Genomic DNA, 17,150 nt, shown 5'->3' on the forward strand with positions numbered 1-17,150 from the left:
TTCTAGGCTCTCCAATTTAAGAAGGCCCTTAAAAGTCTCTAAAGCTGGTTAAAAGGCTGGAAGTCGAATCCCTGGACGAGCAGTTAAGGACACTGGGTTTATCACACGTATAAGAAAGGAAATTAAGGGATCATCTAATTGCCCTGTAAATCTTTCTGGAGTGGGGAAATGGAAAAGGAGGTGTCCATCATTTCTCACCGGTATCTAGTGACAGGACACATGGCAGTGTCTCAGAGCTTCATCAGGGTTGGTTCAAAGTGGAAATTAGGAAAAAATTAATTACCAAGATAGTTAAGCATTGGAAACGGCTTTCTGGAGAGGCGGTTGGTGTCCTGTACCTTTTTGTGTTTAAGAAGCATATCAGTAATGCATTTAATGATCTGTTTTAACCTTGATGTTACCCCTGAAGTAGATTAACAGTTGAACTCAGTGACTGTTGTAGGTCTCTTTCAACCAGATCTAGGCTACACTAGTTCGTTCAATCTAGTGTGCCTATTATCATATGTAATTAAATATATAAACTTCTTCATTTCCAGACCATACTGAAGTGAGAAAGAATGCAAAGCATGAACGCTGCATTTCTAAAGTTGGGAAGTAAATCTTGGAAAGGATTGATGCCGAGTAATAGAGATTTTGCTAGTTCAGTTGTAGTTCAGACTGATATAAATTAAAACCCAGTTAAGTAATTCCTACTGATCAAAAACATTTGCATCCTCCAAAGTACTTTTAGAAGACTGTCGAGTCTCTTGAGCATTTTGCTATATATCAGAGTGTGTTCCTATTTTGATACTTTTCAATTGGGGATATATCGTATAACATGAATTTTGGCTGCATTCAGTTAGAACATGTGAATTATTTTTTCTGGTGTTAAGAATAAAACAGACCTCTTATTCTGGATCCTTGACAGCGTTAATAAATGCACATTTTTTTCTTCAAAATCACAGTCATACTTTGGAGCATTTTTCCTAGTGTTTTATTAGTACAGTATGGTAATTACAGTATGGTAATATGGGTCTGAATCTTTTCTTGTTGATTTTATGCTTGATGATGGAACTTCATTCCCTTGTAAAAATCCTTCTTTCTCATGTTCTGTTCCCTTACCCACTTCTTATCTCTCTGCTATGAGGAGCTAACTGAAGAAAAGACAGCTACAGAAAGGCAGTTGTGTCTTTTTATCCAAAGACTTATATTTCTATTTTTTTAAAAATATTCACCCTTAAAGTGGAATTTGTTTGATAAGTGTTAGAGATGTTAACTGCCAACAAGTACTGTATTTGCTGGTACTGTTCAGGCTTTGCAAGGAAGGCTTTGTTGTATATTTTTTCCCTCCCTTCCCCTTGCACTCATGATCCACATTCCTGGAGATCAAGTCTGGCACATGTTGATGAATGCAGGTTTTATTTAGAAACATGACCACTTGTCACCATTCAGGCTCATGTTATCAAGCAACGTCTGCTAACATTTGTTTGGCATGCAATATTTTCTGTACAGTACTCAGCAGCAAAGAGAAGTTTGTTTCTTTTCCTGCCCCCATACAAAGCACACTGTTTGCAAGCTTTTGAAGTGGAAGCTCTTCTTTTTAATGCTGGAAAATTTCATGGTGGTGGCAGAGGATTTGCGTGCTGTGAGGATGGCGGAGGACGGCAGTGTGGATTCAGATCTCCCAGACTGTAATTGTGATATCACAAGGCAGGCAGCTATTTTTGTTTGCTTTTAACTGATACAGTTCTTTCTGAAATCTTGGTTTGCCAGAAAACGGGAATGTTGATAGGTGGAAATCAGCTGTTTTCTGCTCAATTTGAAAAGTTAACAGTAAGAACAACCTTATTTTACAGCTAGTGCTTTTGGATCTCAGATTAGGATTTTATAACTAATGCAGACTTACAGCTATTAACAACTCACTATAATTTCTTTGTTGCCTGAAAGAAACTTGACTGATTTTACTGATGTTTTTAAATGAGTGTATATAACAGAGGCAAACTGTATTTTCTTACTATCTGTGTCATTGTGGATACATGCAAAAGGCAGAGAAGAGGCTGTCAATACAGGATTTCAGACTTTACATACTTAATTTGATCTGTCTTTGTATATGGATGAAAACACTTTAACTGCTTTTAATACTGGAATTCAAGCTACATTTCCTTAGATTTTTGATTCAACTCCTCCTTTGCCTTCTTCCCTTTGTCTTTTCTACAATTTTTTTCTGGGTTTGTTCAGAGTTCTATAAATTTATTCTCTGAAAGTGAAAACTGTGATCTGAAGAGCAATTATAATTGTTAATACTAGTATTGTGGTACACATTTGTGCTGTCTTTTGGATTTTACATCTTTTTAAAACATAAAAACATAATTTTTAAACTGATTTTTTTAAACTGCTTTTAATGGTGACTTTTATCCCTACTGTTTTATAGAAAAGCAGTGTTTCTTGATATCTTGTCTCTGGAGTAGAAGAGTTTTTTCACTTGTGTGAAACTTGTGTGAAACTACTGGCTTTATACATGTTTAACTAACATGGTCTTAGTGGGGTTTTTTAAGTTTAATATCAGCAATCGGTTGTCTGAGGAATGACTAATACAGTAGCTATGAGTTCTATATGATGCATTGTTACAGGTTTACAAGGCTGTTCCTGTTGAGGTTTAAGTGGATTCTAAGGCTTCCTGGTTTTAGGACCAGTTGAATTAGAGGCTTTTGGGCTTACTTTCTGCTCCAAATTGTTCTCTCTCTCATTTTTAATGGAAAATAGACATTTTAATGTAATTACTTACTTAGGGAAACTGAGGTATTTTCATTTAGATATATGGAAATGTAAGTATTATAAGCCAGTTCAAACTTTCACATGAGTTTTCCTTGTTAGACAATAGAAATTAACAGTTCAATTCTGCAGTATTTTCCTTTCTGAGAGTCTTATTATGTAGCAATAATGATATAGATAGATATCTAAAACAAGTTTTAAAACAAAAATGGCATGTGTCCAACACTTAGCTTTCAGTGTGAAGTCTTCATTATCAAGAATGGAAGTTATCTCAGATCTCTTGAAGTAGCATGCATAAGTGCTGTAACAAAGCATGAGATGATTATCTGAATAATTGTTTAAACATCATCTTGTAAATGAAATCTTCAAAGGTCAAAAATTACAGTTAAGTAGGCATCCTACATACTTAGATGGTTTCTAATTCAACCTTTGTCTCTAAGCAGAGATTTTAGTTTTGTTTTCAGTCTCTCAGGCCCTTTGACATTAACACAGAAAGGTGGGGTTCTGATCTGTTTAAAAAAAAAAAAAAAAATGGAAGCTCAGCATGTTCCAAGAAGCACTCACTATTTCCTTCTATTTGTATCATGGGCAAGGAATCTGTTGTGTTAGATTTTGTACAAATAAAGAACACTATGAACAGTAAAGGTAGTGAGGTGAGGGAAGGAGTTGTCCTTACCATGAAGTATATATTTCATATGTCATTTCATTTTCTTTTTGTCTCTTGAGGTCATATGACTGAAAATAACACTATTGGGGTGCTGTTGATTTTTTTCCCTCCCCCTTTTTTTTTTTTTCTGTGTCTGACAGAGAAGTAGTCCTATTCTGTTTGAATGGAACAAAGAGGGCATTTTCTGATTGGCAAAGCCAATCAAATGTGGCCAGGCATTGTTTAAATAAAAGCCAGTACAGAAGTTAGAATTCTATAACACTGCAAGTGGGATGTATCTGTTTCACAGCTTGAATATGGAAATGTTGGAGTAGTTTTTCTTGTATACATGTATGATGCAACTCGTTCCCTTCCTCAGTCCTGCACTCATGCAATAGAACTCATGCATACAGCCTTGAAGGTATAAGCAGAAAATGGGCTGTACTTTATTATGTTTAGACTGAAAAACTGCAAGTTCAGATGGGTGACAACCAACTTTCTTTCCTGTTCTAAGAGCAAGGTCTGATTGGTCCAAAGCCACAAAACATTGTACATATAGCACACACATAAAGAGGGAAAAGTGGCCCAGACATTGGCTGCTTTGTTAGTATCTCTCCAAGACTAATGACATAGTTGTGCTTTGAAATACCCTGACAACAGGGAGTGGGTGGTTTTCCAGCATGACTGAGTTGTCTTCAGTTTCTTCATAGCAAGATTTCTAGATTACCAATGTTTTTTTCAAATTCACAAGAGCTTTTTTCTTCTGATCACAACCCTGCCAATGAGACTTCAGTATGGAAGGTGCATTTGAACTGTTCTTAGGCATATCATAAAGAGCCAAACATTTGACTATCTGTATGTAAGAGAGATCTAAAAAGAAAAGAAAAAAATATTTACCAGTCTTGTCCTTTTTAAAGTCGATATCGAGATCTCAGTATTTCTCTTCAGTGGGAAAAGGACACCCATAGTAGTCTCTCAGGGACCAACTGCACCTTCTGCATTAAATATGGAAACACCTGATAAATTAGTGTTTTAGAAAAAATGTAAATTGCTCTGATTTATGGATAGTAAGCATTTTCTTTGTATGGTGGATCCAGAAGTCTGATTCAGTCCAATTTCGTTGATCTATTCCCAGCTAAAGAATCTCTTAAAGCATTCTGATATTGAAATACTTAAGAAGTTATATAAACATAAAAGGGAATGTTACTCAAAATTGTTTGTGGTACATGACGGAAAACTTGAGAGCAGAAGTTGCCATCTAAATTGTTTCTTTGAAATCCTCCTGAAACACACAGTTTAGAACTCTCCTTCAGGCTGTACCTTCAATGTGCCCATGCTCCCATTTCTTTCTCTTTACAGGGTAAAGAAGTTGAAAGAAACACTAGTTGCAGTGCAGCAGCTGGATAAGAACATGAGTAGCCTGAGATCTTGGCTTGCTCACATTGAATCAGAGCTGTCCAAACCAATTGTCTATGAAACTTGTGACTCTGAGGAGATACAAAGGAAGCTAAATGAACAGCAGGTAAAATGCAAAACATTTATCAAGTGAACAGTGGTAAGGGGAGAATCAAAATAGTGTGTCTCTGGTCTGCTTTTACCCAGATCAGTGCCAAGAGGGCATGAGGTAAAAAAAAAAAGTGTTCAAATATCAAGGCAAGTGGTGCTTACTGTGTCACTTATAGAGCCTTCTGCTGGCTTTGACATCGAATCTTCCTGGAGCTGTTTGACATTCCCAAGAAAGGTAAGGCGCCAAGAGATATATCTTGAACAAGCTATTGCAATTTGTTTTTCCTTTGTCATTTTGGATTGTTTGAATTGTCTGTTCCAAAAAGTAAAACTGACACCTATTAGACCTTGCAAATTTTGCACATGCTTGGAAAGGACTCTTTCAGCAACCTTTCTAACTTGGTTTTATTTTGCAGTTTGTTTTGAGAATCACATTGCACGCAAAGATGCATGAACTATACAAGTGAATTTAAAATCAGTTGTTTTACAGCACATAAAGCCTTTATGCAGTCCTGGAACAAAACAGTCAACATTAAAACAGGCCAAAAAAATACATCAACTTGTTTTTTGGCATTACAATTGATGTTACTACTAAGAGCGTTTTCTATAATTTCTATTTACGATTCAAATTCACTGCTACTTTATATGCCTGCTTCACAGATTATGGCTCTGTGCAGTAGAAGAAAATATGTGGGTGCTTCATATTCGGCTGCCCAGTGTAGTTTTATTTAGAAGCACTTTACTGGGAAAGACTTTTCTATTGTGTTCCTGTTGGTACTTATTTAGCAGAAATACCTTTTTGGTGCCTCACTGAAGATGAGTTATATGCTCTTCTGAGTTCTGTCATGAGAGAAGAAAGAAATGTGTGGGAAGTGGAGTGCCAGAATGCTTTGGAGACAGTTAAGTTATGAAGTACATAAAGTGGAATTTTGATCCTTAAAACTGAGTGTACGGTTGAGGCCCAGGAACCTTCTCAGATTTTTTTATGGCTCCCCAACTGATTTGCTACATGGCTGTGGAGAACTGCTTATTAATATTCTATATGCAATTTGCACAGGGTTAATAATTTATAACACGCAAGTATCACTAATGAATTGTGTTTCTGAGATGGTAAAGTGCTGGGCAGGGTTAAACACTGCTGTCAATTAACTAGATGCTCAGATTTTTTTTCTAGCATCACTGTGCAAACATTCCACAGTTTTGTTATACCTGCTCCTTATGAGACTTACTCTGGGTATGGTGACTGGTGTACCTCTGCTTTCTACTGTTTCCTTAAAATGGTACCTGTGGAGTGACAGCATGCAGCAGTTTTCTGTGGAAGTCTGAGTGGTTTCACTGGAACTGTAAAGGGGAGAAATAGAGGTTAATTTTATACTGGGAAGACACCATATTTGGAATCTTGATTATTTGATTTGATAATGCTGCAGACTGGTCATCATTGAAAAACAAAAGAAAAACAAAAGCAAACAAACAAAAGAAACATTACAGTATGGCAAACAGTATTTTTGTTATTAGGAGGCTATATCTCTATTCATTTTATCTTAGGAAGCCATTACGTTGGCAATCTCAAATATTTTATCCCTCTTTTTTCTTCCCTGTTAATGTTCTTTTTCATGCTTAATCTTCCACTGAGGCCATTATCTTTCCTGCTCATACTGCTACCAATTGCTCATGTACAACACTGCGTTAAAAATATTATGCTGTGAAAGAGAAGGGACAAATTCCATCTCTGTAACTTCATTGTCTACTTCTCAGCATCTTCTTCAGCCAAGAATGAGCTTTGGAGGTTGCTGGTCTCTGTAGTGAAATTAAGAGGCAATTCAAACTGGATATCCTGGGGAAGGTAGTGTAACCTCACTGCAGCATTTTCCAAGGATTGAAAGCTGTATTTCAAAAGTTACTTGTTTACTATCTCAGCCTGCTACCACTTGAAATTGAAAAATTGTGTTTGCTTTTGTGATGATTAAAAAACCCAACCTGTATTTGGGTGACAGTGATGTGTAGAAGTAATGCTCCTTCTGTAAACTAACCAAAAGGCTAATTGTTTTCTAATAAGCACAGAAAATTTTAAAAGCCAAGAAAGAAGCTGAATCTGTGAAGAAAAAAATAGCTATCACTTGTTAAAAAAAAAAAAAAAAAAAGTTCTGAATGTGAATAAAAATTTAATTCATAGGAATCCTCAGGACCACCAATGTGGCAATTCTATCTACTGCTCCACTCCAAAACGGTGAAGAGGAGATTGTATTACCTGAACTTGCTTAACCTCAAATTTTATAGCTTCTGAAATTATGTGTTTTGCAGTGTATCGAAGGTACTTATAGCATCCACCCTTATATAACTTTGCAGGATAGGGAGAAAAAGAATAAGTGCAATGTGATGGAAGACCATTTTTTGGGCATATGAGTGGACCACAACTGAAAGAGAAAATATTATGATTTTCCATTTTATGGTCTTGTGTCAATGCTCATAAAACATCCTTTTGTTTCACAGATGAGAAGAGGGAATTAAGTTATTAATTTAAGTTACAGTAAGTTATTCATCATCACAACCAAATTAGATGACTGATATAAGATAAAATTGCTCCATTTAAAATTTGGTGGAATTTTATATACCACATTTAGACCTCGTTTCCTGCTGGAAGAGACTATTTCAGAACTTCATATTTCTTGCTGTTAGCAACATTTGTCTAGTTAGGGCTTGAGTTATGTAGGCACAATATGTTGATGCTAAATTAATTTTTGTGTTTCTGCTTTTCTTTATTAGTAAAATTATAAAGAGTACTTTACCTGTACTTAGCCTCAGACTACCAAGTTCTTGTTCTCCTAAAGAAAATTTCCCATCTTTAATTACCCTAGCTAAGGTAATTTTCTTCACCTGAACCAAAAGTAGATGTAACTTCTTGGTTACTATTTGGGTTATGTTACCTTGACCTTGGTCCTAATTTTTCCATCTGATATGGAAAGTAATAAGCCCTCCTGATAAGGAGGGTTTCTCTTCCTTGTGCTTATCTGACAGAAATAGTCAATTACTTTCATAGCTTGTCTCAACTTGAACCAGTAGCTCAAGACAGTAGTTGAAAAAGATCCTTCAGGAAGAAGCATTATCACTAGTGTACCGCAGTCACAATCAAGGAAACAGCATAAGAAATAATACAAATCATGTTTAATTTGTGCTGAGACAATGAAAATGCATTTTCTTTCTGTCCTAAACCTTCTTTTATTCTGTCACTGAAAATGCTGTGAATTTTGAAAGTTGAAGAAAAATGTTATTACTAAGTATGCACTGTTTGATCTGTGCTATTGCTAGTCACCGTGTCAGATGTGCCACTGTGGAGCTAGCTCACCTTTGTGAGTAGGCTTACAAAGGGTACCTCCATCAAACCCTGGCAGTAGATATGAACAGGGTTGTGGTTTTTTTTTGCCACACTTCTCTTACTAACTTCCGCTTTACATTCTCTGTGATAACGGTGAAGGGCTGGGAATAATTGCACCATTTATTGGTAATGTTGATTAAATGTATGTGAAGGATGTTCAGCTGAGCATGCAGTTTGTCCCAGATGATGGTCTGATGTTCCTTGGCTATGAGGGAGCTGTTCATGCTGCTAGATTCTCTTAGCTTCATTGACAACATTGCATCATCACTTGTGCTGTCACAAGCACAGTATCTGTTTCAATTTGTTGGTTGCTTTTCTTTTTTGTTTGTTTGCTATTAAGTTCGTTTTGAAAAAGTAGAGCAGAAACGCATCTATATTTACATGATTTGTGATTTCTCTTAAGAATTAATTTCTTCATCTACAGGAACTTCAGAGAGACATAGAGAAACACAGCACTGGAGTGGCATCTGTTCTCAATTTGTGTGAAGTGCTTCTTCATGACTGTGATGCCTGTGCCACAGAAACAGAGTGTGACTCTATCCAGCAGGCTACACGCAATCTGGACAGAAGGTGGAGGAACATTTGTGCAATGTCAATGGAAAGGCGACTTAAGTAAGTCTGTAATGCTGACAGTATTTCTTTCCACATGCACAAATACAGGATGGGATGTAGGTGATAGGTTTGTATTACTGAAAAAAAATCTACAGATCAGAAAAAAAGAACATACACTGAATAGAAATAATTATCATGCTGTGGGGGTTTAAAAAAAAAAAAAAAGTTGCGTTATTTTGTATCATTATACACAGTACAGTTACCAAATTTTGCTCGCATGAGGCCTTTGATGGAATATTGTCTGATTTCACCTATTTCACAGTAGTAATGAGAAAGAACTTAGGGAAAATTTAGATGTATCAATTATTTCAAAAAGTTTAGAAGGCATGAGCAAAGAGGCAGAGCTGTAATACGTACATGTATCCTACAACTTCTTAGACTGATGATGAAACTAATTATCTAATTAGGGTTTTCTTACACTTAATGTTTCTCAGCAGTTCCTTAAATAAGAAAGTTTTGGTTTGGAAGAATTTTAGGAATGAACACTCATCTGAAATTTTTTAATCTGATTACCTTAGATAAGCAAACAGGGCCAGTAATATCTGTGTACCTTGGATTTGGTCTTATTTACATTCATGACTCTCATGCTTAGACCATCTGTGCACTGCATGCCAATGGATTCCAGACATTTGTATGGAAATGCTGGATGGAAATATGACAACACAGTGGAAAAACAGAGGTCAATAGTTTTTATTCCCATCTAGGATAGCATGGATGTATTTGATAGCCAGAAATATGTGGACTACTTTGAGCCTATGGGGCTCTGAGCTGATCATTAATAATGCATGTTCATGTAGCTATTTGAACTATATTTATGATGATATTTTCTGTATGTTTTTAAGTTATTAATCTAGGTAAATTTTATGGATTTTCAAAATGCTGAATTGAACTTTCTATTGTGGGGTGCTCTTAATGTACTTAGGGACTTCTAATTTATTGATTTATTTTAAGCAAAGAGTTTGTTGCTTTTGCTGTCCTGCTTCACATCCAGAGATTGCTATCTTTAAGTAATTTTATATTTTTTTCCATTTTAATTTGTGCTGTTAATAGATTTGTAACAGTAAATTGACCGAGCTATAATTATTTAGAATTTTACTTTGTATAGAAACAGTTTTTCATTTGAAAGAGAAAAAACCCCAATGTCAAAATTCAAGTTCAACAACATATCATCAGTAAAGTTTTAATTTTGTCTTGGAGTCAATTTTGCCATGGATCAGGTTTCTCTCTCTTTTACATGAGTAAGATATGAGAAAACCATCTATATGCAAGAGCAAAGTTCTGCTGTAATAGAACCTGTACTCAAAAAAAAAAAATAAATCTCATTTTGAAGTTCTTGGGATTTTGCAGTCATTAAGCAAATTTGGAAACAGAGTAAAGAGCCAGCCTCTATTTGACATATTCAACTGAAGTCAAATATGAGGGCTGCTCCAAAAGTAATGCCTCCTATTTTTATCATATTGGCCCACAATGTCAGAGGCTGATCTTGGTGGTGTGGCAGTAGAGATGGAGCCTTCCCAGTAATATTCCATTGCATTTTGTTGCTGTACAACATATGGCAGCAGAGGGGCAGTCAGACAAAGCAACATCTGACATGGAAGTGTGTATAAAGCCATGGTGTAGAATTGAATTCCTTCATGCAAAGAAATTGCATCCATTGACATTCATCAACACTTGCTGAAGATTTTATGGAGACCAGTGCATATGACCACAGTGATGTGGTGAACACTGTGTTTCAGCAGTGGCAACTGTGACGTGAAAGACAAGCTATGTTCTGGACAGCCAAGCAGCTTTTCAAAAGCATGGCATGCAGGCTCTTGTTCATCACTGGCAAAAATGCATAGCTAATGGTGGTGACTGTGTTGAAAAGTAGTGTTTTGTAGCTGAGAATTTGCTCTACCAAATAGTGTTATGGTGCTCTTTGTATCTGTTATAGTTTACATGGAAATGAATAGAAGGCATTACTTTGAAAACAGCCTATGTAGTTTATTTGGAAAGTTTGTATAAATTTTACTTTTTTTTTGATTAAAAAAAACAACACAGTTACAATATAAATTGAGAGATAATATTTTACCTCTTGTTGGTGAATGCCAAAAAAGCCAAGCAAGTTCACATCCGTTTGCAATGAGGAATAATGACCAAGAAATTTAAAATGTGTGCTGCAACATCTCCATTATTCCATTAAAAAAAAAAAAAAAATCTGCATTTGGAAGTAGTGTAGAATTTCTAATCTCTAAAAGATTGGCAAGATTGGCTTAGGTACCTATGCTAGTCTTTATTTCTGAAGTTATTTAGTATGTGCTATTGTTTTTCCAACTCCTATTGCATGTTTATAATCTTCTTTTTTATACTGTTACCAAAATTAGATGCATTTAAAAAAAAAAACTGCCATCGTCTTATTCCAGCTCCGTCTGGAATGGGTTGATCTTCCCTGTTGCCTGTTTATCAACCCTGCTGTCTTAGTTAGATTAGGAGCCAATTATTGTCTGATGCAGTAATCATTTGCTGTTGTTGATGATTATTTAAAGTGCTGTAGGTCATCTGGCCTTCAGTCTGAGCATTCGCTTAGTTTCCATTATCTATTGCAGAATTGAAGAGACGTGGCGGTTATGGCAAAAGTTTTTGGATGACTACTCTAGATTTGAAGACTGGCTAAAAAACTCCGAGAGAACAGCTGCTTTCCCAAGCTCCTCCGGTGTGCTTTACACAGTTGCTAAGGAAGAACTGAAGAAATTTGAGGTGATTTTTAATACTTGAAATTCAATATCTACTGATCACATTACAGCAGCCAGCTGGTGCTCTTCCTTCTCATACACAAATCACTCTGCAGACACTGTATTAATGTAATGGAGTTTATGGTTTTGCAACTGCCTTCACTGGCAGGTTTCTAGTTGAAGGTGGAAACAGAAAATGTTAATAAGTCAATCCAGCCTTGCTTGCTGTTTTTTCACCACAGTTAGATTTCTTGGCATTTTTTTTCTTCTGTAGTTCTTTGATACACTTGGTCAGTAGGTACTCCATAGCATTCACTAATCTCCCTTCAGTAAGTACATCTTCCTAGCCTTTGCTTTGATTTTTATCCCTTTACTTCTTTCAGTAACACTGACTTCAGCCCTCTGACATCTTTCCTTGTTTGATACAGAGTAAGATGTCCCTGATAAGGAATTCATTTTCAGCTTTTCTGTAGGCTCTCCTTTTAGATACTGGAAGGCTGCTATAAGTCTGTCTGCAGCTTTCTCTTCTCTAGGCTGAACAACCCCAGCTCTCACAGATTTTCTGGAGGTGATCCAGCCAGATGATCTTCTGCTCAGTTTTAGAATTTCAAGAATATCAAAACGGGAGAGAAAATTGTTTTTGAAGAAAGAAAACAAATTGTTTAGGCAATACTGTAAAAAGCCAGGTGCTATAAAGTATCTCCTCTGAGAAAGAAATGCAGATTTTAAATGATGTCTAACACCAGTTAATTCTATTTAGTTTAACATTTAATTCAGAAACAAGTTGTGAAGCACTGATTCAGATTTTATTTTTGACATTTGCATTTCCAAATGCCAGGTTCAGTTGTTAAACAGCCTTCTTGATTAAGGTGAGGTCTGGACATGAGTACTCTGTTTCAGACTTTCTTCCCATTGTCATTTTACTTAATGATCAGGATTTAAGTGTCCTGTTTACCAAGCCATCATATGAGAAACAGTATCAAAAATATCTTGGCTGTCTTTGATTTTAACAGTTGAGCTGATATTATCCAACGTCAGTTTCACTGACTCAGTTTTTATGGTGACCTTCTGTCTCCTGCAGACTTGTGGAATTTTTACTGTCTACAAAGTGTCAGTGGGAACTAGCTGCAAACTGAAGTTTAGCTGCCTTTCTAGAAGTTTCTAGAAACCTATTTTCACTACATTTGGGTTCTTTCTTTTTCTTTTTCCTCCTCTTCTTCATTATTTGTTTTCTTACGCTACCAAAATGGAAGAATGGAACAGGCAACAGCTGCAGTGTTCAAAATTTAGTGGAATTCAGCAAATTTACTGTAAACTCAGCAACTGATAAATAATAACTGAAGCAATTTTCTGCTTTAGCTGACAACGTTTTCCTAATTTTATTTTCACCACTGTATCCTCAGTTGAATCAGTTGAGTTAAAAACAAACAAACAAAAAAAAACAGTGAACCGTGTAAGAACCTTTCAATTCCTATGCAGAGATCAGAGCTGACTGTCACTTCATTCACAATACAAAGTCAAACTGGTTCCTCCGCCATTGTTTCCTGAGAAATGAAAGGAGGTTATAGGGTAGAAGGCAACAGATGAATTCTGTGTATCTGAACTGTGTAAGCACAGCAAACAAATGCACCGTTGTTCTTTTTGCTGGACATGTCTTAGTAACAGGTGAAGCAACAACTGCATGCTTGTGGATTTCATGATCCTAGTAAATACAGTCATATTTATGCCTCTGCTATGAAAATGATCTCCCTTGTTCTCCTTGTACAATTTTAAGTGAATTTTAAGTTTTGCTAAGCACATCATTCCATTTATAAACCCATTTGATGCTTGTTGGTTGTCCCCTACTCAATTTAAAAACCCATTTGATGCTTGTTGGTTGTCCTCTACTCAATTTAATAGTGACTTAAACAAAGGGAATAGTTACACTGAGAAGATGGTATGGGATTTGATATTTTTTTCTTTTTTCAAACCTACTTCTTAATCTCTGTCTCTTGTCTTATCGTAAAAATGTGCTTACTTCTTATAAGCTTTAGTACAGTATGGAGAGTATATATCATTGAGGATGAAATCCTGTGTTAGCTGTTTTTAATGAAATTTTCTCTACAGAAGTATGTTATCCATCACACTTCTGTAGTCCTTAGTAAGGGTAGTGTCCAGTGTTAGGAAAGACTGTTTTTTGCGTTTTAAACAATATTGGAGAGCAAGTTTGTGATACAACAATGGAAGCAAAAAATTGTTCACTTGTGTTCAAGAGAAATATGGTGAAGTAGTTTATAAGTTTTCCTTTGCTTGATTTTCTCTTTGTGACAATGGTAGAGGACATTTTTTTGAAACATCATTAAGAATTTTTGAAGAGATTAATTCAATCAACTCATTACGTGGTGTTTTCTCTAACACACTTTGTGGTAGCTATTCAAAACATGAAGCTGATGGTGTCTTATGCATTCTTCTTTAGGCCTTCCAGAGACAGGTGCACGAAAGTCTGACTCAGCTGGAACTGATTAACAAACAGTATCGCCGACTGGCCCGAGAGAACCGCACTGATTCCGACTGCAGCCTCAAGCAGATGGTCCATGAGGGGAACCAGAGATGGGACAATTTACAAAAGCGAGTTACCTCCATCCTGCGAAGGCTAAAAGTATTTTTTCTGTTTTTAAGCTTTCACTACGGTCTGTATGAATCAATGGTGCTCTAGAAGCTTCCGGATTAATGCATTTGCAGAGTTTTTGAGGGGGTTTCTACCTTTGGAAGAAGAAGGGAACTTGTTCTTTGATTACTTCAAAGAGAACTGTAGTCTATAGGCATATGCTTGATGCCCTTGACTACCACCTCCTTCTTAGTATTTAACTTTCATATATCTGCTAATTGCAGATGAAGGTGGTATTACTGAAGTGCAAACCCTAGAAATCGTGTAGGAAAAAGGTGTATGGATTTTGGTTTAAGTTTGAAGGGCATGAAAATTGTTTCTCTGGAGAACTACTATTGTTGTTTTTTGTTGCTGTTATTATTTGTTGTTAAACAGCTTATTGCTGTTTTTTGGGGTCCTTTTAGTCATTTCACACCACTCCATTTCCCACTCCCCATTCTCAGCATTTTATTGGCCAACGTGAGGAGTTTGAGACAGCACGTGATAGCATCCTGGTATGGCTAACAGAGATGGACTTGCAGCTGACCAACATAGAGCATTTCTCAGAGTGTGATGTCCAAGCAAAGATAAAGCAACTTAAGGTAAAGAATAATGGAATGGAAAGAGGAGGAGGGAAGAGAAAATGAATATAAATATTCATAGAGGAAAAAAAATTATTAATAAACACTATGCCAAAGAACAGTGTAATATAGCTTGATTCTTACAGGTTGACTTCATAAGTTTTGGTTTATGTCAGGTTTCAATGCAGACTTTTCTGCCAGAGTAAAAGATCTTTCAGCAGTGAAAAATTATCAGAAAAACAAGGGTGATAGTTCTCTAATTGTCAATAAAAATAATGGCAGGTCTCCACTATTGCTGACACTTAATAATTACTACATTTTTCAACCATTTCTGCATCAAAAAACATGCGTTATTTGATGAAAAAAAAAAAAAAAAAAAAAAAAGCAGGGCTCATACTATGTTATCCAAAATTCCATTATGATAGCTTTAGAAACTGTGTCCATTTTAGACATTTGGTCACAGGCATGACTTGTTTAGAGAAGAGCTTTCTGTCCAAACACAACAAGAGAGAAATGAGATGGTAAACCATGAAGCATCACTGTTTTTGACAAGAAAGACTGTGGAATGCTAAGTTTAATTTCTCATGCCAGAATATTTAGAATCATTTCTGTTTTTTACCCACACCGTTCTCACTGGAGAAAAAACAAAACAAACAAACGAACAAACAAACAAACAAAAACCTTCTAAGACTTGCATCCATGATAGTTCAGGTTGTCTTAATGTAGATTTCATTGATAAAGTATGGATTTTTCTTTTATAAAGGCTTTCCAACAGGAAATTTCACTGAACAACAACAAAATTCACCAGATAATTGTTCAGGGTGAGCAACTCATTGAGAAAAGTGAACCGATGGATGCAGCTGTCATTGAAGAAGAACTAGATGAGTTACGTCGTTACTGTCAAGAGGTCTTTGGACGTGTGGAACGCTATCACAAGAAACTGATCCATCTTCCTGTGTGTATACTTACATATGTATTTGCTTTACTGCCATTCTGAAATGTGAGAACAAGAAGAGAGAAACATGTTGAAGCAAACTAACATTGAAATTTCCCCAAAATCCTGTGGTTTTAATCTTGTTACAATTCTAACCAACTGCCTCTCTTCATTGGATGCTATTTTTGTCCTGTTTAGAAAGCAAAGTTAATAGGTCTGGATTTTTTGAAAATCATTGAGAAAATTTGTGCAAATTGGAAATTTATAAAGCTTTACTAATATATAATACTAATATATAATTTCATTGGTAGCTCATTAAGTTCACTTTTATTAAAAAAAAAAAAAAAAAAAAAAAGATAAAGAGATTTTCTCCATGCAGTATGGACAGAAATTTGTCTCCAGAACTGAATAAACAGCTGAAAAAGTGAGAGCAAAATTCCCTTTGATAACTCTAATCCAACTGAAGAAAAAGAACAAAACCTGGGTTTCCCCACATATGAAAGAACATAATGAGAACACCAGTCATGTCAAAGGTCACCTACACTTCCTATTTGATTTGATTCCAAAGTTTTCTTTAACTTGATGTCTGCACTACAGAGGCATCAGTAAAACGTCTGGAGACATTTTCTGATGTGAGACTATGTGGTGCCACACGTAATTAAAATGAGCAGGCATGCTGAATTTCCTTGTTCTATTTTTTCATGTCCCTAAAAATAATGTGGGAGGAGTGAAAAAGGATGCAAATGGAAACACCATCATTTGACCATTACCTAATACTACTTTATATTTATGCTTTATATTTACATTACCCAGGCTGATTACGCAGTGAGTGTTTCTGTGTGTTGCATTGATTGTTTCTGTTTGCACTGTTCTTCTAGCTGACAGATGATGAACATGACCTGTCTGACAGAGAGGTGGATCTGGATGAATCAGCAGATCTCTCTGATATACACTGGCATGACAAATCTGCAGACAGTGTTCTCTCCCCACATCCCTCTTCCAACATCTCACTGCCTCTTGCACAGCCAGTGAGAAGTGAGCGATCAGGGCGGGATACCCCTGCAAGTGTGGACTCTATCCCTCTGGAGTGGGATCATGATTATGACCTAAGCAGAGACCTGGAGACAGCTGTTTCACGGGCACTGCACTCTGAGGAGGAAGATGGAGAACAAGAGAAGGATTTCTATCTGAGAGGAGCAACTAGTATAGCAGGTATGGTGGCAAATTATGTGTCCCCTCTCAGTAAAAAGGAGAGGATATTACTTTGTGTCACTGCTTGGCCAACATGCTCATAGAAAAGTATTTTAAATTGCCCCTGAAAATCTTAAATAGCTTTCGCTAAGTAATCCCAGTGGCCTTCTGGCCTTAGACACAGTGCTGGGAATTCCTGAATGACTACAGCCTTGGAAA

General features: G+C 36.3%; 1 protein-coding gene across 2 annotated transcripts in view; it reads left to right on the top strand.

Moving 5' to 3' along the window:
• SYNE1 (spectrin repeat containing nuclear envelope protein 1) overlaps positions 1 to 17,150 on the top strand; it is a 282,683-nt gene that overhangs the window by 246,877 nt on the left and 18,656 nt on the right. The window contains exons 1-9 of one of the 2 annotated variants that reach the window (XM_052694484.1): positions 1,512 to 1,689; positions 3,912 to 3,917; positions 4,757 to 4,919; positions 8,701 to 8,888; positions 11,474 to 11,624; positions 14,055 to 14,237; positions 14,690 to 14,827; positions 15,570 to 15,761; positions 16,619 to 16,952. In XM_052694484.1, the coding sequence (XP_052550444.1) occupies positions 1,583 to 1,689; positions 3,912 to 3,917; positions 4,757 to 4,919; positions 8,701 to 8,888; positions 11,474 to 11,624; positions 14,055 to 14,237; positions 14,690 to 14,827; positions 15,570 to 15,761; positions 16,619 to 16,952 (1,462 nt within the window). In that variant the 5' untranslated portion in view covers positions 1,512 to 1,582. Of the gene's footprint in view, positions 1 to 1,511; positions 1,690 to 3,911; positions 3,918 to 4,756; positions 4,920 to 8,700; positions 8,889 to 11,473; positions 11,625 to 14,054; positions 14,238 to 14,689; positions 14,828 to 15,569; positions 15,762 to 16,618; positions 16,953 to 17,150 lie in introns of those variants that run through there. The other variant, XM_052694476.1, reaches the window with a different exon arrangement.

Source organism: Tympanuchus pallidicinctus, unplaced genomic scaffold (assembly GCF_026119805.1).
Source record: "Tympanuchus pallidicinctus isolate F22 unplaced genomic scaffold, pur_lepc_1.0 scaffold1, whole genome shotgun sequence".
Taxonomy (NCBI): Eukaryota; Metazoa; Chordata; class Aves; order Galliformes; family Phasianidae; genus Tympanuchus; species Tympanuchus pallidicinctus.